The sequence below is a fragment of the Gambusia affinis genome, linkage group LG21 (assembly GCF_019740435.1).
Source record: "Gambusia affinis linkage group LG21, SWU_Gaff_1.0, whole genome shotgun sequence".
NCBI lineage: Eukaryota > Metazoa > Chordata > Actinopteri > Cyprinodontiformes > Poeciliidae > Gambusia > Gambusia affinis.
In genome coordinates this window covers 6,784,665-6,808,865 of record NC_057888.1, presented here as the reverse complement: position 1 = coordinate 6,808,865, position 24,201 = coordinate 6,784,665, and the positions used below count along the sequence as shown (strand labels likewise).

At 39.8% G+C, this 24,201-nt stretch overlaps 1 protein-coding gene across 5 annotated transcripts in view; it reads right to left on the bottom strand.

Annotated features, from left to right (window-relative positions):
- Positions 1-23,878, bottom strand: part of tmem108 (transmembrane protein 108) — a 39,925-nt gene extending 16,047 nt beyond the window's left edge. The window contains exons 1-3 of one of the 5 annotated variants that reach the window (XM_044104513.1): positions 23,209-23,835; positions 12,113-12,217; positions 38-121 (exon numbers count right to left, since the gene is read on the bottom strand). In XM_044104513.1, coding sequence (XP_043960448.1) covers positions 38-77 — 40 coding nt within the window. In that variant the 5' untranslated portion in view covers positions 78-121; positions 12,113-12,217; positions 23,209-23,835. Of the gene's footprint in view, positions 1-37; positions 122-12,112; positions 12,218-23,208 lie in introns of all 5 variants that reach the window. The other 4 variants (XM_044104515.1, XM_044104514.1, XM_044104516.1 and 1 more) reach the window with 4 other exon arrangements.
- Positions 23,879-24,201: the final 323 nt, after the last annotated feature.

The window sequence follows — 24,201 nt, the reverse complement described above, 5'->3', positions numbered from 1 at the left end:
CTCATTCTGCCTCATTCACTTCCTATCCTCTACTCACTCAGCAGCTGGCACCGCAGGACCTGCAGACTTGTCTTCATGGTATCATGTGATCCGGCTCCTCCTCCACAGTGCTCATGGTTCTCTGCAAAAAGAACAATAGGAAAGATGAAACCTGCCGCTGAAGTATGAAAATCACATCCAAATCATAGTTAAAGTCTGATTATTTTGTATTTAAGGGCAGATCTTCACACATAAAGACTGCCCTATTAAAGTTTATTAACTAAACCATTAATTTTCATCAAGTGGTGTTTTTTTTTTTTCTTAAATCAGACCCTCTACTAAATTTAAAACCACTCACGTGCTTCATGTCGGTTTTCACACTGGAATAAACAGAGGGCATGCACTGTGGGATGTTTACACGTTTAATTCTTCAGTTTAATGAAAACAAATGTAGAAATTCATTAATTCATTACTGGCTAGTCACTGTTGATCTAAACCCTGGGGGTCAGCAATGTAGCACAGTTAGCTGTTGCAGGAAGCTAGAAAAGATAAGATAAAAAAAAATTTCAATCCGTTTTTTGATTTTGTGATTAAGCATTTCTCAGATAATTACATTTTCAGATTTGGTGTTTCTCACAGTTCAAGTATGATGATGAAACCTGTACAGGATACAAACTCCTGAGCTGCTAACAGAAAGCTCGGCTGAGATGCAACAAGCTGTAAACAAGCATAACTGCAATTCTGCAAAGGGCTAAATCTTAATGCGATTAGAGAAACTGGGGCTGTGTGTTTTCTTCTGCGCAATTCCCCTGTTACAGATGAGAAATAAAGATGAAAAACTCTGGACATAAAGATTATAAAGTAGAAACCGATGTTGGCCATACATATCTTGAGATGACATATGAGCACAATTTTGCTCTTTAGCTCTTCAGCGTCATAGAAATACAAAAATAGAGAATTAGACACAAGCTGGTTAAGTCCCAAACCATCTTCTTACATTTGTATCTTCACTCCTTTCTATAATCAACAAGTATCATCTTTTGGAGTACATTTGTAAGTTAAAAGTCATAAAATTTTCCAAAGAGACGTAGTCTGATTGATAAGCAAACAGACATGCTGGAGAGGCTTTGGGGAGGTAAACACGGAGAACGGAGGGCAGCGATAGACTTGATTTCACAGCAGAATAGGGGGAAGCTTTCTCAGTCTTCTGATGAGCAGGTGAATCAGACTTTAGCTCTGAACTGACGTGTCATATGAAAATAAGATGAGAAGCTGCAGAGCCATATTAATGTGTAAAGGTCCATCAGAAACTGCAGACAGTTTTGTTGCTGTTGTCACATATTGAGTCTTAGCTGTCAGTTTCTCTGTAAACAACACAATCCTCTGCGTTGTTTACAGCACAAAGACAACGTCACTGTGGTTTCTCTATCCTGTCTAGATCTTTTTGTTTATGGTTGATCCATCCATCCATTTTCTTACACCTTTGTCCCTACTGGGGTTGCTGGTGCCAATCTCCAGCTATGTTTCGGGCAAGAGGCAGGGTCACCCTGGACAGGTCACCAGTCTGTCGCAGGGCAACACAGAGACAGGCAGGACAAACAACCATTCACACACACACACTTAGGGAGAATTTAGAGAGACCGATTAACCTGACAGTCATGTTTTTGGACTGTGGGAGGAAGCCGGAGAACCCGGAGAGAACCCATGCATGCACAGGGAGAACATGCAAGGCAACAGTGCTACCAACTGTGCCACTGTGCAGTTGGTAGAAGTAAGCAGAAGTCTCAGCTGATATCAACTGATATCTACTGAAAGAGTAGATATTTAAAGCAAATCAGAAACAGTTGTCTTTCATCATCTCTGGCTATAAAGAAAGTTGTTTCTCAATAATATGATCAAATTAGTGAAAATCACACATCTATGCACTGTTGAAATTTTATCCCAATGTTCTTTCTCTTTACAAAAAGATATTTAAAAATGCAAAAAAAACAACAAAAAAAAACAACAACATTGAATGCTAAGGCTTCTTGCAACAAATAAAAGGAAAGCAAAACATTGTGCATCTGCGGAGAAAAATAAGCAGCACAAACAGAAAATACAGCAAAAATCTCTGAAACACTTTCCACATGCTGCCGATTCTTCAACTGGAGAGGGGAAAAAAAAAAAAGCATGCATAGCAACTGACGTGCTCACAGGCGGCAGCCCTCACCATGGCAACCTTAATGGTACATCACTGTAAATTCACATTCATTCAAAGGGCTCAGACAGATGAGAGGGGGGATGACGAGGGGATACTTAGAAATCCTCACTGAACCCAAACTAAATATGAAAATCCACTCACAGTCTGCTTGTTTCTTGCTACTCAGAGACAGGTAGCGGCTCTGAATGGTGTGTCTGGAGGCAGGGTGGCGGCGGCGGGGGACCAGAGGCCAGTGGCAAGGTCAGCCGAGATGGCAGAATGAAATAAGGCCGTCACTCAATTGCTCTGTGACCAACGCTCGCAGGGACAACAATGCTTTAATTTTGGACTTCCCTCCATTCTGTACATGAGGAGGGGAGGGAGCAGGTTGGTTGCTAGCGCTTAGCGGCTGCAGCCTGAGAGTTTCTCCACAATAGGAGAGAAAGGGGAGTATGGGAATCAGAGATGGTGGTGTGAAGTACAGTTAACTGATAACTGGACCCTCAACAACAAATCCTTAACTCTGTGTTCAAAACCAAATCCCTCCAGTTATGGCATAACTACCACATCTCACTCCTAGCCTTTTGTAGAAAAGAGGCATGATGAAAATGTTCACTTTATCCAAGGACAGCAACCCTAAACATACAGCAAGAGCTACAATGTTAAAAAAAATTGATGCTCACAGATGGTTTCCCTCCAATCTGACTGAATTTTAGCTATTTTTAAAAAGGAAGCCACTTTTTTTTAGAGACATACCACCAGGTATTAGATGTAAATACATAATAAAATATTGACTAAAACAAGCTGAATATGAATGTATAAAACATGTAAATTTAACATCTAAGACGTGTTTTGTTTTTGCTGGTCTAACTCATAAAACCCCCATTAAAACACACTGGAGTTTCTGTTGGATTGTTACAATGTACTGAAAAGTGTTTTGCAAAGCTTTGTATCTAATTTTACGCAGGTAAAACTCCAGTTTCAACCCAGCTGAATTAACCGCAGCCCTGGTTTGGTCTTATCGTTCAGCTCCATTTCCAATTTTACATGACCCTGCCCTTTCTCTGCAACCCAGGGAACGTCCAGTCTCAGAGGTCGTTCTTGTTTCCTTTGATGCCGTTTTGCCTTCTGATGGAAATCAGCAAACACTCCCTGATAAGATGATGCCTGATGAGTTTTTTTTTTTGTTCTGTTTGTTTTCTGAGCGGAGGAAGATGACTCCTCAATCTGCAGCAGATTGTTGCAGTGACTCAGAAGTCAGACTTGATATCTGGGGGCTTTTGATCACATGTTGACAAATTATGAGAGATTTTTTTACAGATTTCTGCACATGAACAAGTCTTGATAAAAGTCGGTAGAAAGTTGAAGTAAGAGCTGCAGGGCTTTAATAACTAAATAATTCAACTACTCGATAAATGTTTCCAACTATAAAGCAGAGGAAACAACAGGCCCAAATTAGAGCAAACTGTAGCAACTATTTTTCCATGAGAAGGAATGCTGTGCTGAATCTCTGAGTCAGCCTGGAAGGTGAACGTGGCAGAGAAAGTTGCTGGTGTCGTTTCACGGAGGTTGGCGGCGGCTGTTCAGGTTATCAGTCAGCACACTCGCCTCCCATCAGGCCCGATAGCAGCACAGGGAGCATTAAAAGAACATTAAGGTACCGGTTTGTTATTTCACTGCTGGTAAACCTACCTGTTCCAGCCACAAAGCTAAAAATAGCAACATGAAAAAAAACTTTTATAGGAACTTTCACTTTGCTTTTACTCCTCACAAAATACATTTCAGCAGTGAAGTCCTCATTTTAAGAGTCTGTATGCTCCTTTAACTAGAGTATAGAGACTCAAAAAAGGACATTTGTTGAAAGAACAACATATTCAGAGAAGTAATTAAACCAAAAATGCGCAAAAAATGTATACATTTTGTATTTAAGTTAGTGATAAAACTACCCTGACCCTGGTTTAAATTCGGTAACCCCCGTCCCCCCAAAAATATCTCCTTTTAGACACCTTTCACTATCCAATTATTAGTCAGTTAATCAAATGAGTAAAGCAGAATGGGCTGAGCTTTTCACATGTTGATATTGGAATTTTTTTTTTTTTTAGCTGCAGATGCATCTTTTGCTAGAAATGATCAAGAAAACAACTTTATTGTATATCAAGCAAAGAAATGTCTATTTCTTATTTACAAAAGGAATTAAATTATCTATTTGTATTTTAATGCATTTGCATGAAACAAGCTTAAGTAGCTAAAATAAAAATGTTCAGAAAATGCCATTTTGCTATCCAATTAATCAGTAAATCATCAAAATAATCAATTAATTCATAGCTAAGATAATTGTTAGTAGCAGCATTAGCTTAATCTACAAGTTATTTTGAGTAAAAATGTAAAACTGTGGCACCACTTATTTTTGTTTTGTTTGATTATCTTATATCAAGTTGTAAAAGCTAAATTAGTTTCTATTTGTTCTGATATTAGAACAAACACATCTTTCGTATTGCAAATTTAGGAGTGGAAGTTTCTTCAAAATGTTATATCAGCAGATTTCTTATTGTCAAATGACTCACAAGAAAAAATATCTCAAACTGAAATTTCTGCACTTATGTACCCACAGTTGTTCCAGATTCGTGCATCATACTGATCGATATCTGCGTTCACTGAGCAAACCGTCTTAGCTTTGTTCCCAGGAGAATAAATCTAATACATCAGCACTGAAAACCAGCATAGTGTAGCGCTAAAGATGATGCATTTGTCTGTCGCTCTGAACAGACAAGGGAGTAAAATATCAGCATAGGTGTGGGTTGCTTTTTAGTAAGTCTTTGTTTTACTTTGACGCCTCGTTGAGATGGGTTTGAAAACATTACATACTGACGTAATCCTCTCTTAACAACCTTACTTCACAGAAACAGTGTTGCTGCAGCTCTCAAAGGATGAATGAGCCTGAAACACATTCAGCAAAGAAAATCCCACTCAGAGAGCACTGAGCACCGGAGCTCAGGGGCGGCTGAGTGGGAGTGGGGCAACAGCACCGGTCTCTTTATTACTCAGCTGCACACACAGACACAAACCAGTGACCGAAGCAATTCATCAGAGGAACTCAGGCACGTCTGTAGGTGTATAAATATGCAAGGAACTGGCAAAAGAAATAAATGGTAACCAGTCAAGGATTGCTCCACAGACATTAATAAGTAGAAAGTTTGCCACTGTAGACTTCCTGTGAAAGTCAGAGCTGGTATAAGTCAACTGGATCTGTGTCAAACTCAAAGCCTAGGGGCCAAATCTGGCCCAATGCAGCTTTTTATGTGGCCTTCTAGACTCCAAAACACATCCAGTTTTTCACAAATATGCAAAATTCACACAAAATAAACAAATACCCACATTTTCTTCTGATTTTTACTGCAATTTTTTCTCAAAATTGGACAAAAAACATTGAGTTTAAGTGAGTGCTGCCTCAGCCTTACTCACTGTCAAGTTATAGTCTGTGACCGACACAGCGATTAATAAGAAGTCACATTTAACATCATACATTAGTGCAAATATTGTAAAAACTCCTTACAAATTAGTAAATTAGCACCACAAAATCAGTGATTTTAATTGCAAAAAACAACCAGAAAATCCTGGATGGACTGACCAGTGTGAAAAAAATATTCAATATCATTTAATAAAAAACAAAAAAACAGTGAATGCTGAAACAACTATTTGCTGTTATTTTAACAGTTTCATGGGTTTTATCAATACATTCAGATTTTTGATCTTGCCTAAGATGAAAATGAGTGACACCCCTGATATAACTGGAATATTTCTACCATCAACTCATAATAGTCAGTGAAAAAGTGTCTCTCTAAAAGTTACATTTAAATTCATGCTTATGGGATTATCATTTAATAAACACCCAGAATAACAGCAGAGCTATCAGATGTGGGATTTTACAACAGTTGTGAAGGTTGGGCGGCTCATGTTTAGAGTTGCAAGTCTCCTGTAAAGTTGTTAGCATGCTAACGGCTGGGCTTTAGTTCAAGATGATTTCCTGTAAAAAGTTTCTGAGCAAGTAATTATCCTCTAAATACCAAGACAGATCCCAAGTCAATTCTTCAGGAGGTTGAGCTTTCTTCCTTAAATTTCAAATGTCCGCCTGGATATTTTTGCTTAGCCTATTTTAAATTGTACGCAGTTCTTTAAATGTCCTGTGAGTAAATATATTTGCCCGTTTATCCATAACAACCGGAACTTTCGATATCTAGCAAGTTATTTGCGCAATTTGCAGTCTATTAGAAGAGTTCCCCTCAGATTAATTTCACTCCCTGCTACGGCTGGGGTGAAATTACCGCAATAACCCATTATTGGCTGGAAAGCGCAACGTTTCCCCTTTCAGAAACCGCTGGGATTTTCCAGTGTGGCGGAATTACGGTACTGCAAATTTGGCTGGATCGTTGGCGCTCCGTTAGGTCTAATTGGGGTAAATTACACTTCTGCGATTTCGCAAATATTCAGTTCAAACAACGTGGAGTCAAAGTCAAGCTAATATTCTGAATAGCATATTGTTGTATGCAATCACTCAGTCTGAGTTAAACATTTGGTGGATTTGTGGGAGTTTGAAAGACTCGGGTTTGCTGCATAACGCACTCTGAAGGCAGGATCTGCGGTGCTGACAGGAAACATGGCCGGCGGGAATAACCTGTGACAGACTTGTTATGTCACCAAAACGAGGAGACCGACCGCAGAGCAGAGATCAAGCACTGGGAGTGATGGAGAGAGCCGCGCTGTGATCAGTGTTAAAAGTCAGAGCTGACAGACAGCAGCGCACAAGAGACGCTGCTGTGTTTCTGTTCTCAAATCGCTGCTTGGTTTGACTCTGCGACTCGACACGGAGGATCTTCACCCAGAAGTCTACCTGGATTTAACAGCTTCTTTATAAAAGTTAAATAAATGACAGAAAATAGGTAATTCAATGCAAAATAGACAGACGCTTATTATTAAAACATGTATTTCTGCAACCTCAACCTAAAAAATATACATGATGAAAGCTGCAATAATCTTGTAATTTTAAAAGTTTTGATTTTGGTTTGGGTCTTTTTCAAAATGCTGCGTTTGATTTGAACCAGATTTCTGTTCAGTCAAACTTTTGCACATATTTTACTTTCATGTTGAGTAAGTCAGTGTTCAAGAAATGTCTTTGCCTTTTCAATAAACTTTGACAAGTTTAATTGCCTAAATTTTAACCAGGAATTTTTTTGTAATTTTTTTTCTTGTAGAAATGTTAGATTTACAAAATTTTAATAAGGTTTTTATGTTTTTGGTATGTTTTAAGGTATATTCCTGCTATCCCATTTGTTGTCTTGTAAACCCTGGTCTAAAGTTTTGTCTCTTTTCTTGCTACATTTCCAGAAATTTGCTTTAAAAATAAAATTTTTGTTCATTTCTGATTTTTCTTTTTGCTTCAGGACCTTTTCACCCCCTCCTCAGTGGAAGATACTCCACTATTTGCACAGACTCTCGCGTACTTGAAGACTGTCGATACACCTGCAAATCCCTGCATGAGCTTTACTTCTTTTCTCCTGAGAGTTATAGGGATGAAGGAACAGATATTGGGATGCAGCTCGCCTTCACTGCTGTCTAACTCGTAAATATCCCTCCATCCTTCTCTATCCTTCACTCCCTCCATCTCCTCTTTCCTTTCATCCTGATGTGACCCTCAGACTGAGCAGGCGGCTCGCTGATGATCACGAACAACATGAGACCAAGATGTGTCACGTCTTCTGAGACTTGTCAGAACTGGTAACAGGATCTAAAAATAACCTCCCTGCAGAAGCAAATGAAAAAAGGCTTGGAGGTGAAAGGTGATTTCACAACTCTGACTGAATGCATGAAACATTAGGAGGACATCTGCTGCATGTTCCGACTCAAAATGTTAAAAATCATCTTTCTTCCTGTCAGAAGTGAAAATAGGTGAACTGGCCAGCTATAAAAACATTTCTATAGCTGTTTTATATCTAAAACAAGTCCTTTGTTGTTTTATGTAAAAAGAAAATCTGGAAAATCATCTGACGTGAGGCTGATCGACTAGGAAAGAAATAGATAATCTGAGTTACATCACTAACTACCTAATTCTTCAAAGATTACATGTTTACTGGCTACTCACACTACTTTAGATTTTAATTGAGAACTAAAACATATTCCTGAGATGGTTTGCTGATTAATTTCTGTTTTTCCAAGATGAATCTTTGGCAGTTTGGAGATGATGGTACTTTTTTCGAAGATGTTGAGGAAAGAAAAAGCCCCAAGCTGCAAACCTTCATCCTTTTCTCACGTTTAAAGTTGAGACACGCTTTTCTCAAAATAAAAATAATTTACACTTTTAGCTCCAGACACTTCATGCTCATGCGGCTCTTTCAGTTATTTAGGTTATGTCCACACAGCAGGTGTTCAGATACTTTTTTTGTTGAATCATTCATACTACTAATTAAACGTGATTTCAATCAGACTTTGAACAGTTTACAACCTGAAAGCGACGTGCATGTGCAGAGGAAGAACGTTAATCTATGGATTGATTTTAAAGTTGTTGAGTAATCGCAGCTGACAAGTGTTGTCACAAGATCATAAGACGAAGGAAGTGTCGGCCATTTTTTACCATGACCTCTGGTTCAGAAGTATGATGCATGTCTATAATCAATGACATAAAAGTTATTGATATGGAAAAAAAAAAGAAAAAATTGGATTTGGGTCACATTTGCCTGCGTAAATGTGACCCAAACATTCATCCATTTGTATTATTCATTGTTATGCTAAATACAAATGTTCTCCTTTTTCAGTAATTCCTTGCTATATTCACCTATTGCTCTCCACCTTTTGCCCTCCTGTGTAATTCATATTCTTTTGCCATCTTGGCTCTCAGTTTTATACATTTTCAGATTTTATCTCGTTAGGTTAAAATTCTGGGTTAATCTGCCTGAAAATTTCCCACCTGCACTTCTAGGATTATGTTACCCTTCCCCTCTGAGCATACAAACAAAGTCAAATTGAGAATAAAGCTGGTCTAAAAAAGTCTAAATATGATACAAATGTAACATTAGGCAGCCAGTCCATTATCCTTTACTCGAACATCAATAGCCTGACTTTCAAGCCAACTGCCAAAAATCCAGTGTTCCTTGAAGTAAATCGCACGCTCTATTAATTCCCATAGAAAGCTATTTGGACACCAATAATTGAATTTTGTCAGAGGTCCCAGCCTCCCTGCTCCACATCATTCCCGCAGCTCACACAGCATTTTGATATTTCAGGCGAGCAAATCTCAAAGTCAGAGTGTAGAAAAACTTTTGATTGGCAGAGCAAATCTTCCACCGTTTACAGGAAGGTGGGAGGTTAGACCAACACGAGATTTCCTCTTTAAGCAGTGAAATGGTCGTCCTCTATCTGACAGCCCATCTGCAGCAGGTTGAGCACCTATCACACGTTACTGTCAGATCTGCAGGAGGACACGGCCCTTTTTCTGGGACTTGGTTTGAGAATACAAGCGAGCAGAAAGAGAGTGACTCAGCAGGAGATAAATGCCAAATCAAAATGCTCAACATGAGTCAAAGCAGTTTCTTTTTACCACTTCTCCCCCAGAGGCTGCATACTAAATTTGTTGACTCTTGGAATAATGTTTGCATGAAATATTAAAATGAATTAATGCAAGCTGAGCCAGAAAAGCACTGCTCTTAGAAATCATTCATCCTAAAATTGCATGTTTTGCTTGTTTTGAATCGCTGTAATTCTGGCACAGGGTTAAAGAAAATAGAAAAGATAAGTAGTGTTGTTGTTATTTGTAAAAGCAGCAATGTCTATAAAGTAAAAAAAAAAAGAAAATATACAATAATTCATTAGCAAATTTCCCCAATTTTATTTTGTTTTCAAACTGATTGGCATCCTCCCAACAGCACAAGCTTCAATCAAATTACAATTCAGCATGTTTTCTGTTCAAGTTATTTTCAACTCCAGATATTTAACAAAAACAGAGTCTTCTCCTGGGGTTTTAAATTGAGACAAAAAGATAAAACAACATGACACAGCAATAACTCTGCAACACCGAGGGCACTGTCAGCCGATATCAATCCTCCAGCTGCCCAACAGAAATCCCAGTAACGCTCCCGAACTGAGCAGGTAGAAATCGCAAAAAAACCTCACTAAGTCACCGTGAGCAATGAGGCTTTGATGTTAACTTTTGGCTGAAACTGTATTAGTGCTCTGCAGCTCTCTCCTGAAGGGGGGTTGTTTGTCAAAGTGCTGCCCACCAGGGAAAAACGGTGACATGGACAGAACCGATTCCAGTTCATAACCTCTAGTCTGGAGGAGCTTCACTGACATTAAAGGTACATGAAAGGAGGAATCGGTATTGAAGCACTCCTCTTTCAGAAAGCTTCATAACTAAATATCATACAAGAACACAAAAGTAACTTTATATGCTTTGAGAGGACAAGATTAAAAATGTAGTGCTGAAAATGATGATGATTTGGGCTCGAAATGCTCAACTTTCAGGTTTTGGTTGATGCAATTCCTTTAACCATAGAAGGAAAAACAGCTCAAACATTCCCGCTTCCTTTAAATCAAGCTAACAAGGTGGAGCCATATATCTACCTCAGCAAGCAGGGTGGAGAGAGATGAATTACTAGTTTGGAGAGCTGGATTAAAGAATTTGATGCCCTTTCCTTACAGGTCCTTTTTCTCCAGTCCGTTATGTGCACATCAACTTCCACATTTTGTTTTTCAGATCTTTCTAAAGTGTTTTTATTTCAAAAAATGTCTTCCTCCGCACAACAAACATGAACCCAAATGTTGTTACTATGTATGTGAATACACCAACTAGGCAATAGCTTTTCCACAAGTTATTGTGATAAATGATAAAATTGTTGTTTTGAGACCATTTTCAAGTATTATAATGGCAATTGCATAACAATACAAAAACAGATTCTCAATGAATAAAATTTTAATTCTAATGAACATTTAACACTGGAACTGGAAAACATTTAAAATATCAAAAATAAACAAAACAACAAAAACAATAAATAAAATGACACATCTAATCCATCCATTCATCCATTTGATTCCTTTAAATAAACCTTTAAACTCATTTCACTTTGCACTGGTTCTTGGTAGTTAACAGGTGATTGAACATTTTTAACTATATTTTCTGGAGCACCTTCTGCTCCTGAAAGAAATCCAGTTTTTACAGACCAGTGCTACCAGTTCAACATTTAAGGAATCCGGGCACTCCTACCAACCAGCCTGAATTATAAAAACTTAGGCTAAATTAACCTAGAATACCTACAGAGTGTCTATGATGGTGATAATTTTTGAAGAATACAAAAAATAAAAATTTTTAATGTGCAGGTTTGCAGCAGAGGTTGCATTCAGTGTGAAAGCAAATCGCACCAGCTTAAAACGTAAGAAATGTTTTAATTTCCCTATTTAATTGAACCAAGTCTACAGGATTGTCAGTTAGGAAAAAACCTGAAGCTACAAACTAACTTTTGCATTTGATTCTGAAATAACATAATCAAAATAAGATCTTACTGTAGAGTCTGTGGCTCGGTATTCGAAGATTTAAATGAGCAAATATTTCACAAAAGGGAGCGCAAGGAATATTTTTATGCACACGTACTATCTTGCAGTCTTTGAAACACGCAGATACCCTCGTTTGCCTGGCATAAGGCAGGAAATAAGGCCTCTTACCACATTCAGGAATGTCCACGGAAGAGAAAGAAAGAATGCCACACAGTTAGAAATGCGTATTGTTTCCACAGTGTCTCTTCCTGCCACAACCAGTCTATAGAAATAACAACACACACGTTTCAGAAACTCCATGACGCTTCTCTCTCTACAAACATAACCTCCAGACGCAACCTCTTGTCTGGTGACAATGGCAGGAACAAAGGGCAATGGAAGGATGTTTGTCAGAGGCATGAGGGGGTAGCATTGTACCTCATTTCCTTGAGGGGTGCAGCACGGATGAGTGGACGAGAAGAGAAACATCCGTACTGAACGTCCAAGACCCGTGGAAATCCCGCCAGGCGATCACCACGTGGCCTGAGCCAAAAGAGCAAAGAGAATCGAGGGAAAGATATTGCATTGTTCTCATCCTCCATCCACTCCATCCCCCCACCTTTAGTGAGACGGATTAATGCCAAGAGCTGCTAGTACTGAGAGTGTGTATTCTGACACACATCGAGTTAGGCCTTCTCCATTTTAATCAGGATAACAGACAAGGGCAGACAAAAACACAAGGACTGTGTGCCTGAGACTGGAGATTTACTGGTGGATGAGTAGCTCAGTTACTCAGACAGACAGAGAGCCTAATCAGCCAATTACAAGAAGAACACACTGTATGTTTTGCAGCATGCCTAGGTTTGTGCTTGGGACTCTGTAGAGGAGGTTTGTTTTTAAAGCGACGGAGCCTTTAGTCTCTGATCCAGACAAGTGACCACTGTGTCCTTCAGTGGATAAAGAGATGATGTTTGGTTTGGAGCTAGACGTTTAAAAGTCGATGGACAGGGGACCAGGGGCGGGCACAGCTGTAATGACTGGAGCCTCTCAGCGGCCATGGGACTGATGTTCAGCTGATGACAGAAGATATGACAGCATGGCGACCTGACGGGTTTGACATTTTAAAAGGGAGAGCCAACTGAGGCCTTGTCCTGTGGGAACTCAGTCAGAATAAGAGGTGACTGAGGGGTAAAATTTGTGACATGTTATTTAGATTACCCTCAGGCAGCAGACAGCAAAAAAAGTAGTGGAATCTGAAGATTTTATAATCTACAATACCCTGTGCTGCATCAAGAACTACTGAAACAAATGACATGAAAATCTAGACATAAATGTAATGTCCTTAAAAAAATGTAAACAAAAATGAAGTAGCATCAGTTGTAGGATTTCTCTTTTGTTGTTGGCAGTCATTTCTCCTTCTTGCATTATACTCACATGTTTGTTTTTGTTGTATTTACCCAGAGTGCCCTGCAGAATAGTCTGCTTCCTGCTTTTGGAGTCTGCTTGGCACCACATATTCATTCAGACCATACCAGAGTTCTCTTCAACCGAACCCAGACTTGGGTTCGCAGATCTTAGAGAACAAAAATAACAATTTTCAAACAAAAATGGGTGTCTAATTACTGCCCTGCACTCGGCATCCAGCTAAACGGCTGTGAAAAATGAAGCAAAGCGATTCGGAGGATTCTGCACTGTGCTGATAACTCTGAGAGCCCAGAAGCCCATGTGCAACAACAGAGCTCATTGTGGAAGCTCCTCAGTGAATTGTTCTTATAGGTGTTGGGCAACAATGTACATATACTCTGTAAGCTGCTTTTGCCCAGATTACTCTCTAGCATCCATCAAACATCTCGTGTACATGCCTGGTAGAGGAAATAATGAAGCAATCACTGCAAACCCCTCGGCGAACTAATTATCGGCCTCGGCTTCAGAGAAAGGGGCGTCTGTGTGTTGACAGTTTACCAGGAGGAAAAAAAACGCCCCAGCGACAGAAGTTTAATTACCAGAGGATGAGGAGCTTTGCTTCATCTCTAAAGATGTGTAGAGGAACAAGTCATAGTCAGCGTGGATCGAATCAGATGACGCCACGTCATACAGAGTCAACAGTCAGGGTTTAATTCCCATTTTTGTACTTCTAGTTGTGTTTCTATTGCTTCTAAAAACAGATGGCAGATAATTTTTCTTTTTAAGTTGATGCTTTTTGTTGTTTTCAGCCCTCCCCCCCAATTGTAACACCTCAAATTACCTAGCAACCGCAGCAAAGCCCAGGCGTCACCTAGCAACCCAAGCTGAGATTCATCACCTTTGTTGAGCTGGTTTTATTGGCTGCTGTAAAAGACAAGTGTTTTGTTGTTGACTTAGCATCCAGAAACCACTTGTTGCATTCTTACTGGTTGTGCAGGAGGCTCCACTTCTGCTTCTCAAAGATGTACAGTTGTATAATAGTGAGTTGGAGGTGTGACCAGCAGTAACTTCTTCGGATTTAAAGAGACAAGCAGCTCATTCTAATAAAAGAGTTCAAAATATTCTGAACTGACCAAACTAAAATCTCATTATCTAAGAATGATTTGTGCAAAAAAATGTCATGAACATGTTTTGTAGAGCCAATAGGCAGATCCAAACCTGTTGAAGGAAGCATAGTGTGTGGACAAACAGCTTCAGGATATTGTGATTGCTTCGTTTCGTTACAGAAGGACATGGGAGTGCCAGGCTGACAGTGTATCACCATCATGCTGAACTCAGTCCTGGGCACAGCGACAGTGAAACAGGGGTTGACCTATCCCACATCATACAAAGTGAATGTCAGTGACATTCCTCCAGCCTGTTAACAGCTCTCCCTGTTAAATGTCAGCCGCTTGGCTGAGAGATGGAGAGAGGAGGTCTAGCTGAGAGAGAATTAGCAGGTGTCTGTACCTCCATCACCAACCGTGAACAACATGGCAGGATGAGGAGCAAATGACTGGCAAAAGAGTCAAGAACGGAGCGAGTTCCCCACGGGAGACTGCAGAGAGCCGATGGAAAGGACTGTACCACAAAAGAGAAAGCTGTGCATGCAGCCATTGTTCTAGTGGTTTTTGTATCTTGTTGTTTACTCCAATTTATTTGAGGATCCCAACTGAGAGCTGTGCAAAACATGCAAACTAAACAAACCACCTTTCAGCACTTTCAGTTCATTTCTCAGTGACTCAGATAGGCATTTTTTCTAAATATGCCGTGAAAATTGCTCTTGAAATGTGTCCTTGTTGAGGCTCCACTTAAGGGACACCCCATAAACTATGTATTCATTTGAAACCACAGAAAAACAGAAATATATTCACTGATTTCAGAACCCGGAAGAAGTGATCTGGTCTGGTCTGGACTTAGTTTGGTAAACATGCAGTGAAAATGTAAGAATTGATTTTCAAGGAGCAGATCTGATTGAAACAAGCATTTAACCAAATTACCAACAAAAACAGCTCAGGCTCAGTCTGATTTGACTCAGAGGTACAAGTGAAGTCTTGCCACAAATTGGCACTTAGATTCAGGTTTGGAATCTGACTGAGCCGTTCAGACATATGAATATAATTCTTCTGCTGAAGATTTTGTGATAATCTACAACATCAGTTTATAAATTTCAATTTAATTAAAAATACTCTGTATTTATTCCTAAGAGAAACTAAATGTTGCTGTAACTCATACTATCCAAGTTTCTTCAAAGTGGATGGTGATGCTGTGTTTACTAAAGACTTCTGGTAGCAGTCAGTCTCGCAATGAACCTCTGACTGAAGACTGTTACTGTATCACAGTTTCACGAATGTCATGACATGCTAACAGCTAAATATGTTGGCAGCAGGGTTTATATTCCCTGGATATAAATCCTGGATGACAACATCAGTTGTTAGCAAGCTCTGCTAATCCACCTTATTAGCATTTACCGCTCCTCTTTAACACTCTGTCTGATTGTAGAAAATTTATGTTATATTTATGATATATTGTGCAGCCCTGGCTCAAATAATGTTCTTCTCAAACCCCACAGTATGATGCTGCCACCACTATGTTTAACAGTGAGGATGAGGTGTTCAAGGTAACATTTTGCGCAAAACCCAAAAAGTTACATTTTGTCCTCATTGGTCTTTCATGAGAGCAAATTTTTTCCAAACGTTTGCTGTGTCTCTTCCACTCTTCCATAAGGGAAATGTAGACTTTGCCATGTCAGCCAACTGAATTGTGGATCAACGCACCTCATCCAGAGTTACCATAAATATTACAGTTTGTGCTGGTTTATCACATGACGTCCCAATAAAATACATACAACTGACAATATGTGAAGAAGTTAAAAGGGTATGAAAGCTTTCACAAGGTTTGCACAAATGGAGACACTGAAGTACCTTTTAATGTGATTGTACAACTCACATTCACACATGCATTTTACATATTAATACCAAAGATGTTTAGATTTAGATTAGAAAATCTAATTTACCATCATTAACAGAGCGAATATGACCTTTTGTGAAACTGCAATCCAAAGTCATAATATGTAGCATCATATTATAAAACATTAGAGAGCAGAAGTTTGTTTCTAGAGCCTTTAGTTTATCCAATCAGATTACATTGCTCTGCCGTTTCTCATTTTTTAAGCCAATTGTGCGCTTAGAAAAAAAAAATCCATCCTACACAATAGTGGCACTGTCTCCATGGTGACGGGGTTGCCAAATCACCATCCCTGACACCACAAACACGTTTACAACCCACAAAAGAGCCGAAATCTCACCATGTCATTACAGTTTTTGTGCGTCTGTCTCGGATTAGCCCCCAAGGCGCAAATCTGCTAGACTGTGATGCAAATCAGAGGAGGAGAAGGGAATAATTAATGCTCTTTAATCAGGAGGTGAATTATGCTGATAGTTTCACATTGGAGGGATTCTCCCAGAGGTGCTTGACGCCTTGATTGTGGAAAAATGTCAAATGCTGAGACACATTAGGCAAAGAAGAGATCAGAAATACACTCTCTGTTCTGGTTCCAGCAGCAGCTGTCATACTGAGGAACGGTTCAGCCGAAACTGAAGGTTTCATTTGGCAAATCATGAGTGACAAAGCTATTCATGCGCAGGAAGCCATCAAAGGTCAATTTAAAATGGCAGCATATATACCACGTCGTGAAAAAGTGTTTGCTCTCCTGGCAGGATACCTCCGTCTTCCGCTTAAATGTTTCCATTTCATATTAATCTCAGTAGATTTGAAATGCAGATTTCAAGAAATGACTTAATTTACCGAGGGGTAAATCCAAACTAACCAGACCTCGTGTGAAAAAGTTATTGGGTTGAAAGCCAAATACTGGTTGGACAACTTTTTTTTGTGATGACAGACAATAAATTTTTCACTGTGGAGAAATTTTAACAAACTTTTCTTTCCAGAATTGTTTTAAATCAACCACATTGGGGAATTTTTTTGAGCATTTCTTTTTATGTCATTAGTATTTATGCAAAGTATTTTAATTGTCTCTTTAACTATATCCATTTGTTTTTACTCTGGGTCTCCTTGATGAGACTCCCCACCAAGGAAGCATCCTAACCAGATCCCAAGCCACAATATTTAGTTTAATAAATGTTTTTGTATGTTTAAAGCCTATAATGCTTCAAAAAAGTTGAAGAAGTAAAGCTTTCACTACTCTGCAAAGTTTCCATTTCTTCCCTCAACACTCAGAGCCATTTTGGTATTTAGGACGTAATTTGCTGAATGGACCAGACGCCTCTCCAGTAAATCACATCCTACCTGATGTGATTTTACCAACACTTTACCTGAAAGCCCATCAGCTGTAGCGGTCTCATCAATCATACTCTCCAGCAGCCCTGAAATAAGCTGTGTGACATGGGGCATAACACAGACTGAAAGTGGTGGGTATAAACTCTCAATAGCTCCACATGCTCTTTCTTGCTCGATATAAATTAGATTTAGTGAGACGCACATTATCATAAGGTGGCCTTGCATGTGTGAAAAGGAAATACAGCAATTTGTAAACAGGAGTGGTAAAATGAAGATGATCAAGCTTCTAAGATCAAATAGGGAAGCTGCTGCCTCTTGTCTCATCAGTTCACAGCAACAATTAGCTGCTGACAGTGGGATGAGAACCCAATAACGAGAGCCATCATGGTGGAAGGGGCGGGACTCCGAATCCCTTAACATGTGATCCTACTTAGATTTGGGATCCCAGGTAGAAAAATTCTGTTTGATACTGACTATGTGCCAAATTCCTACACATTTCTACATAATACATGCATGCATGGATGGATGGTTGGATGCACGGATAGATGGACAGATGGATGGATGAAGGAGTCAAATTAATTGATAGATGAACAAATGAATAGTTGAATGGATGGATGAAAATTTAAACAATGAAACAGGAATTAGATCTAATTAAAATGAAGCCTGTAAATCTCTCTGTCTGTAAAACATTTGGTGTCTTTTTCTGCAGTACGTTTTCCTTTTCTATATTAATCCAGAAACAAAACAGTTAGCACCTAAATGAGAGACCAGTAAAAACTGAAAGGATCTTTCTGGGCAGTCTTTACTCCAGCAGGCATTCATTTTTAATAACATGTTTCCTCAAAAACCCCAGCTTCTTATTTCCACAGCTGCGGTTTTCCAGGGAAATGGGTGATGATTTGCTTCCTGGTTAGTCGGGGTCACAGGTGGACATCCGTCCAAGGCTCTGATTAATCCTCACAGGTGTTCCCCACCATCACTGGGCATACACCTGCTTGTTTTGTCAATCCCTGAGTCAACACCCTCACTACCTTTCCTACCACCATAATCCCATTGGACCCGATCATTTGCACAAAATGGTAAAGAAATACAAAAGTGGATCCAAAACCAAAACATTTCTTGCAGTTAATTTTTTAAACAACACATCCAATAACACCCACTTTGATTTTTCTCCTGCGTCTCTTTGGAATATTTCTCTCTCTGATAGGAAAGCCAGATTAAAGGCTTCTCTGATCTTAAAGACACAAACAAATTCTCTTCAAACAGAATGCAGTAGGAAGGAAACTGATGCAAGATGCTAATTCACGGACTGGAGCGATAAAGACCAAAGTAAAGCCAAGACTCCTGGCTTCCTCCTATAAGAGATTTGATTCAATCTTTGCAGAACTGTAAGTATTTTTAAAGTGCAGCTGAAGAAAAACTGGGCACTTCAGGGATCCATCACCGCGCTCACGTATACAAAGCTCAGTGGTTTAGGACGATTTCCTCCTGTGCCTTTAAAGGCATGAGAAGTCTAAGTGTCTGCTGCGTAAGAAGGTCAGTTCACCTTAAAATGGGAACATGAACGTCTGTGCAAAATGTCAGAGTAATCCATCCCCGATCTGTCAAGATATTTCACTCAACAACCTCTCATCTTATAAGCTTCAGAAAAGTCAGGCGGCTCTGGGCTGATAAAACATAAGTCAGATTCAAAATAACAACTAAATGTTGCATTTTTTATTGTATTTAAATGCTTTTCCACAGAATGTGATGAAATGTTTAAAAATATTGCAAAGCAGAGGAGAAAGTTCTGAAAATAAGCCAACAAATTTCTTGGCACCCATGAGAGAAATGTACATTGAAATTTGATTGCATTTGCTGAAGTTTTCAAACAATAATCTTTAGATTTTCTTCCTGTCTCTTATATCCTCCTTAATTGGTCACGTTTTGGGCCATTAATCTGCTGAAAGAGCTAGTGGTGACCCATTTTCAGTTCACTGGACTCTCTCTTTAAAGCCTGCTAGTATTTCTCAGATGCTAACAAGAATCTAAACACTTTGTAGAAAAAAAAAGGCTCACAGCACCATAGATCCGCTAACCTGGTTTCCTTTTTTGTTTCACACTGGGCCAATATTGGAGGTCTTAAATTTAATCTGTCCATAGCATATCGTTCAAGTTATAGTTCCAGTAGTGTTTGGCAAACTCTGCATTTATGTTTGTGGTGGTAGGACAGACAATGCTTTTCCTTTTTAATCTTGTAGGTTTTGCCTTACTTAAATGACATCTTCTTACACAGAATATTAGATCTTAGCAAAATAAGAAGATGTTTCAATAGGTTTTTGAGAATAAAAATGTCTTTGGAAAAAAAAGGTAAAACTTTCTGAGAATCATAAATGTCCACCTTAGTTCTTTGTATTTTGAGTGAATATAAGACATTTAGTTCTATTTGTTCAAGCACCAAATCTTTATCAACACATGGAAGAGTCGATGTTCCAGATTTATTCCAGGTTAAAGCTACAAACACGTGAAGAAGATGCTCCTCAACCAGCTGTCTGACTGCTCAGCTTCCTGAAAGTCTCCATAGCAACACTGGAAAACATTATGCAACATATTTAAACCAACTCCCCGCCAGTCGTTTTCTGGATCCCTTTGGTCCCAGAAGGTGACCATCAGTGGGTGGAGGTGCAGATCGGAGTGGCATGACTGCAGCTGAGGAATGTCAGGAATCCCCCCCGCTTGTAAACGGCTCATGCTCCGATGGTTTCCCGCACATCTTATCTCTCTGTGCCCATCGCCTGCTCCAGTCCCCATAACAGTCAGTTCCAACTCCCACTTTTCTTCCTGTTGCTACTGCTCTGCGTGGGCAGGTGTGTTTGCTGGTGTTTATCAGGCCTTTTGTTGACCCCAGAGACCACATGGTCTGTGTTTCATCGCGATTATGAAACTGCTGCATACAGAATAACGACCAAGAGAACCAACACCTTGAGGGAGAAAACGTTGAGGGGTTCTGCTCAACAAAATCAAAAGCTGTTTTTTTTTTTCTTTTATCATTGTTGAGTTAAGTAGCTTTTCCCTGCTATTCAACTTTAGATCCCCCCTGTAGTTACAACCTATGACTCCCTTTAGACAGAAGTAATTTCCAAAATAGCTAATAAAGTGTGGCATTTAGAAAATAATTCTGGTTTGGACCGTTTTCTGTTTGGTGAAGGAAAGCACAAAGTCCAACCTGAGCACAGGCTGTGTACCACTGAGGCCCCACGGGGGGCCACATTCCACCTCACTATGTACCACTTTGAACCAGTCATGAGGGACGCCGACTTATAATTATAATTCCCGCTTTCTAAGTTCCCGGTCGGCCCTTTTCCCATCAGCTCGGACATTTAGCCACAGGAGTCACAAGCCAGAGTTTCCCTTTTCCTGCGAATTCCTCCGATAAGCTCGCCTCACAGAGGCCCACCGCTGCTGGATGGAACAGCCAATATTTTCCGGGTGTTTTTCCATTGTTAATGCGGACCTTTTCCTGACACTGGTGATAAGAGAGCAGCTGCAGAGATTGTTCAGCGGCTGTCCTGTGAAAAATTCCTCCCAAAGCTGACAGCATACATCAGGCTGAATGGGGCCGTGTCGAAGTGACCGAGCTCAAATTTTCACCGCCGTCATTTTTGATAAACTCAGTGAATTCAGTGATTCTCGTTTACTAAGACTGGAATTGCTGCATTTTTGTAAACTAAAAATTAAAATCAACTAAAGGTTTCACAAAGTTAATAAAATATTCTTGGATTTTTACAAAGCATAAACAGTTGCCCAGGCTTTTTTTTAGGAGTCTTTCTTAGGATTTTTCAGGCAAGAAAGCTTTTTATAAATCAAATTTATGAAAAGGTCATATTTGATAAAATAATGGTGGTTCATTGATCTTTGGACATCACCAGGCTGTTTTTTTTTTTTGATGGATCTACATGTAAAACTTCTGACAATACTGTTTATATCTAGGCGGAGAGTAAATTTCCCAACGTTTAACTGCTTAAAACTAATGTCTTCGCCTGCGCACATAAATTTTCAGTTGGCAGTAACTGACAATTTAGACAAGCTGGGTGGTTATATTTTGAATTAAAGGTTAATGCAGTGTAAGTTACAGGTTTTCAAAGTAAAAGCTCATGGCCAATACTGCAACATTTAAAAAGTAATTTGGCTTTGACAGTAATAATAGTCAGGGATTCCTTTGTAAACTAAAGACATGTTTTACCCAACTTGATATATACTAACAACACAAAATGGTTCTCCATATTCATGCACCAACTGTATATGTCCTATCTGGCACCTGATATGGGTCTAATCAATAAATTTAATTTCACATTTTCTTTAAAAAATAACTAGGTCTTCTAAATATGTTGTAAAAACTCACTTTCTCCCATTTTTCTGCACACATTGTGTCAGCAGATTATGAAACTGCTGCGACAAAAATCCAGATTTTCGTTGGATTTTGGGTTGGTCAGAAATTGCACTTCAAGATGCCCTCCAATAAAGTTTTCAGCTTAAAACTTTCAACTTCTAAGAACATGGAAACACTTGTGAAAATGTTTATAATCTGTTATCTCGATTTGGATTGCCTTGATACCATTCAAGTTGATAATTATCATAATGAATATGTTCTTCAGGTGTTTTCCATACTGGTGAAATTGAGGACATTTTATGTTTCTTCCTGTCTCAAAGATCTAAATGTCTGAAGAAAGCAGCAACAACTGAGGATGAACAAGTTCACACAGGTCATCTCTATTTTTCCCTTTGCCTTCATTCGGTCAAAAATGGGGCATCATTAATAGCCTATTGGTCCCTCGGGATAAACCCAACTGGTCACTAAGCATTGCACACACAGCATAAATGTCCTCATTAGCCCTAAGTGCTTTGCTGATGTGTTCCCTAATACCCCATTCATGTTGTCCCAGCGTGTCAGCTTGCTCCGAGGGAGCTGTCAGCTACAGATGTCCCCTCTTGCTCCATCCCCCCACTCATGGCCCACATGGCTCTGGAGGATTGTCCCCCTCCAAACAGAACAAAGGATTTTGGGGGGTTTATGTGGACAACATGCGACCAGACATTCCTGACACAATGGGAAGGGCTGGCTGGCAGGATCAGTAAGTGGACACTTTAAACCTGGGCTCTTTGAGAGCCAACTAGTCCAAGAAGCACAAAGCTTAGGGTTCTGTCCTGAAATGGGAGGGCTGGTATTAGAGTTGAACATTTTTAGGAGAGTTGTCTCTTTTGTTTGCCTTGTTACTTCCAGGTCGTTAAAGCAATTAAGAAATTGGAAGATCTTTGAGGCAGATGTGTGCAAGTTGTACGACTTAAGAAAGTTTATCAGAGGAGGAAAAGCAAACCAATCATTGCATCTTCACAAACCATCACCATCTCAATGCATGGTATTCCCAATAATTCTTGTTGCAGAACAAGAGTTACAAACCAGAGATGATGAATGATGAAAACACAAGACCTATTCACCTCCTGTGCATTATTACTGGCGATCTCCAGGAATCTTCAAATACCTCACCAACAACATCTCAGCATCTTATCCTGGACTGTTCTCTACTTTATTCCACCAATATCCAGATCATCCAGTACAATCAGCTAAATGATTACATTGGCTTTCCTGCAGTATTCACAATGACTTGATGTTCAAAATCCTATACCTGGCACCATCACAGGAGATCACGATTGCTTGGAACACCCATATGAGATGCTCTGAATATTAAAGAAGCAATGAGTCAATAAGGTGCAGAGAACAGGGTGAGGAAGTGGGATAAAGTGGAGGTCCTTACCTATGACACAAGGTGCTCTGAAACGTCGGGTACTTGGCGTATCCGAGAAAAACGCATCCGACTAACTGCGCTGCCGGACTTCACACCACCCAGGTGCACATGTTGCCCGTTCCCGTCGTTAATAAACGCAGAAAAGAAGAAGCCAACAGAGACGCGGACTGAGTCTCCGTGCGGGTGTCCCGGCCGGCTGGTGTTTGTAAAGCACCAGACTCTAGATGCGCAGGGCGCCTCCCCTCGCCGGACTCCCGAACATGTGAGCCCACCTTTCCTCTCTCGGTGCTGACGCCATAAATAGACCCGGACGTGAAGCAGCAGCCCTCCTTCCTCTCCTTAGCCGCCACCGGTGATGAAGCAGCGGTCCGCGGTGGCTCGGTGCGCAGGACGCCGGTGCCACCCATCCACCGCCAGGAGGATTTCTCGGGGAGTGAGGACGGGCAGAGAATTTTAATGAGGACTGCTGCAGTTTCCTCCCTGATCGGAGGATCGTGGTAAAAACTCACCCGCTAGCTCAAAGGCTTTAAGGTTTTAAGGTAGTTGTCTCTCACAAGAGGATGAAGTGATGCAATGATGAAGAGTCAGGAAGACTCAACTCTTGGAGTCCTGCCAGCCAGCAGAGGGTGGCATAAAAGCACCTCTATGGGACACCTGTTGATAATTAGATAACACAGCCTTCTCTACCAAGCAGAGTGGGCCAATAAAACATACTTTTCATTTAGTATTAGAGTGTTGAATCAGTTATTCTCAATTTCTTCATATGTTGCCCTTAAAACGTCATCGTTTTTAATTTTTCTTGATTTAAAGCTCTCCATGTTTTTTGTGGACGTTTGCTGCTTTTTAAGATTTATTTTCAGAAGAAATTGACATGTTATTCAATTTTAATTGATTTAATTCCTATCTATGATTTATTCTGATTAAATATCCCTGAACTCTAATGACAAATCAGTGTTATGTCAGCACAAAACAGACCAGCTAAGGTGTGCAAATAGGATTTTA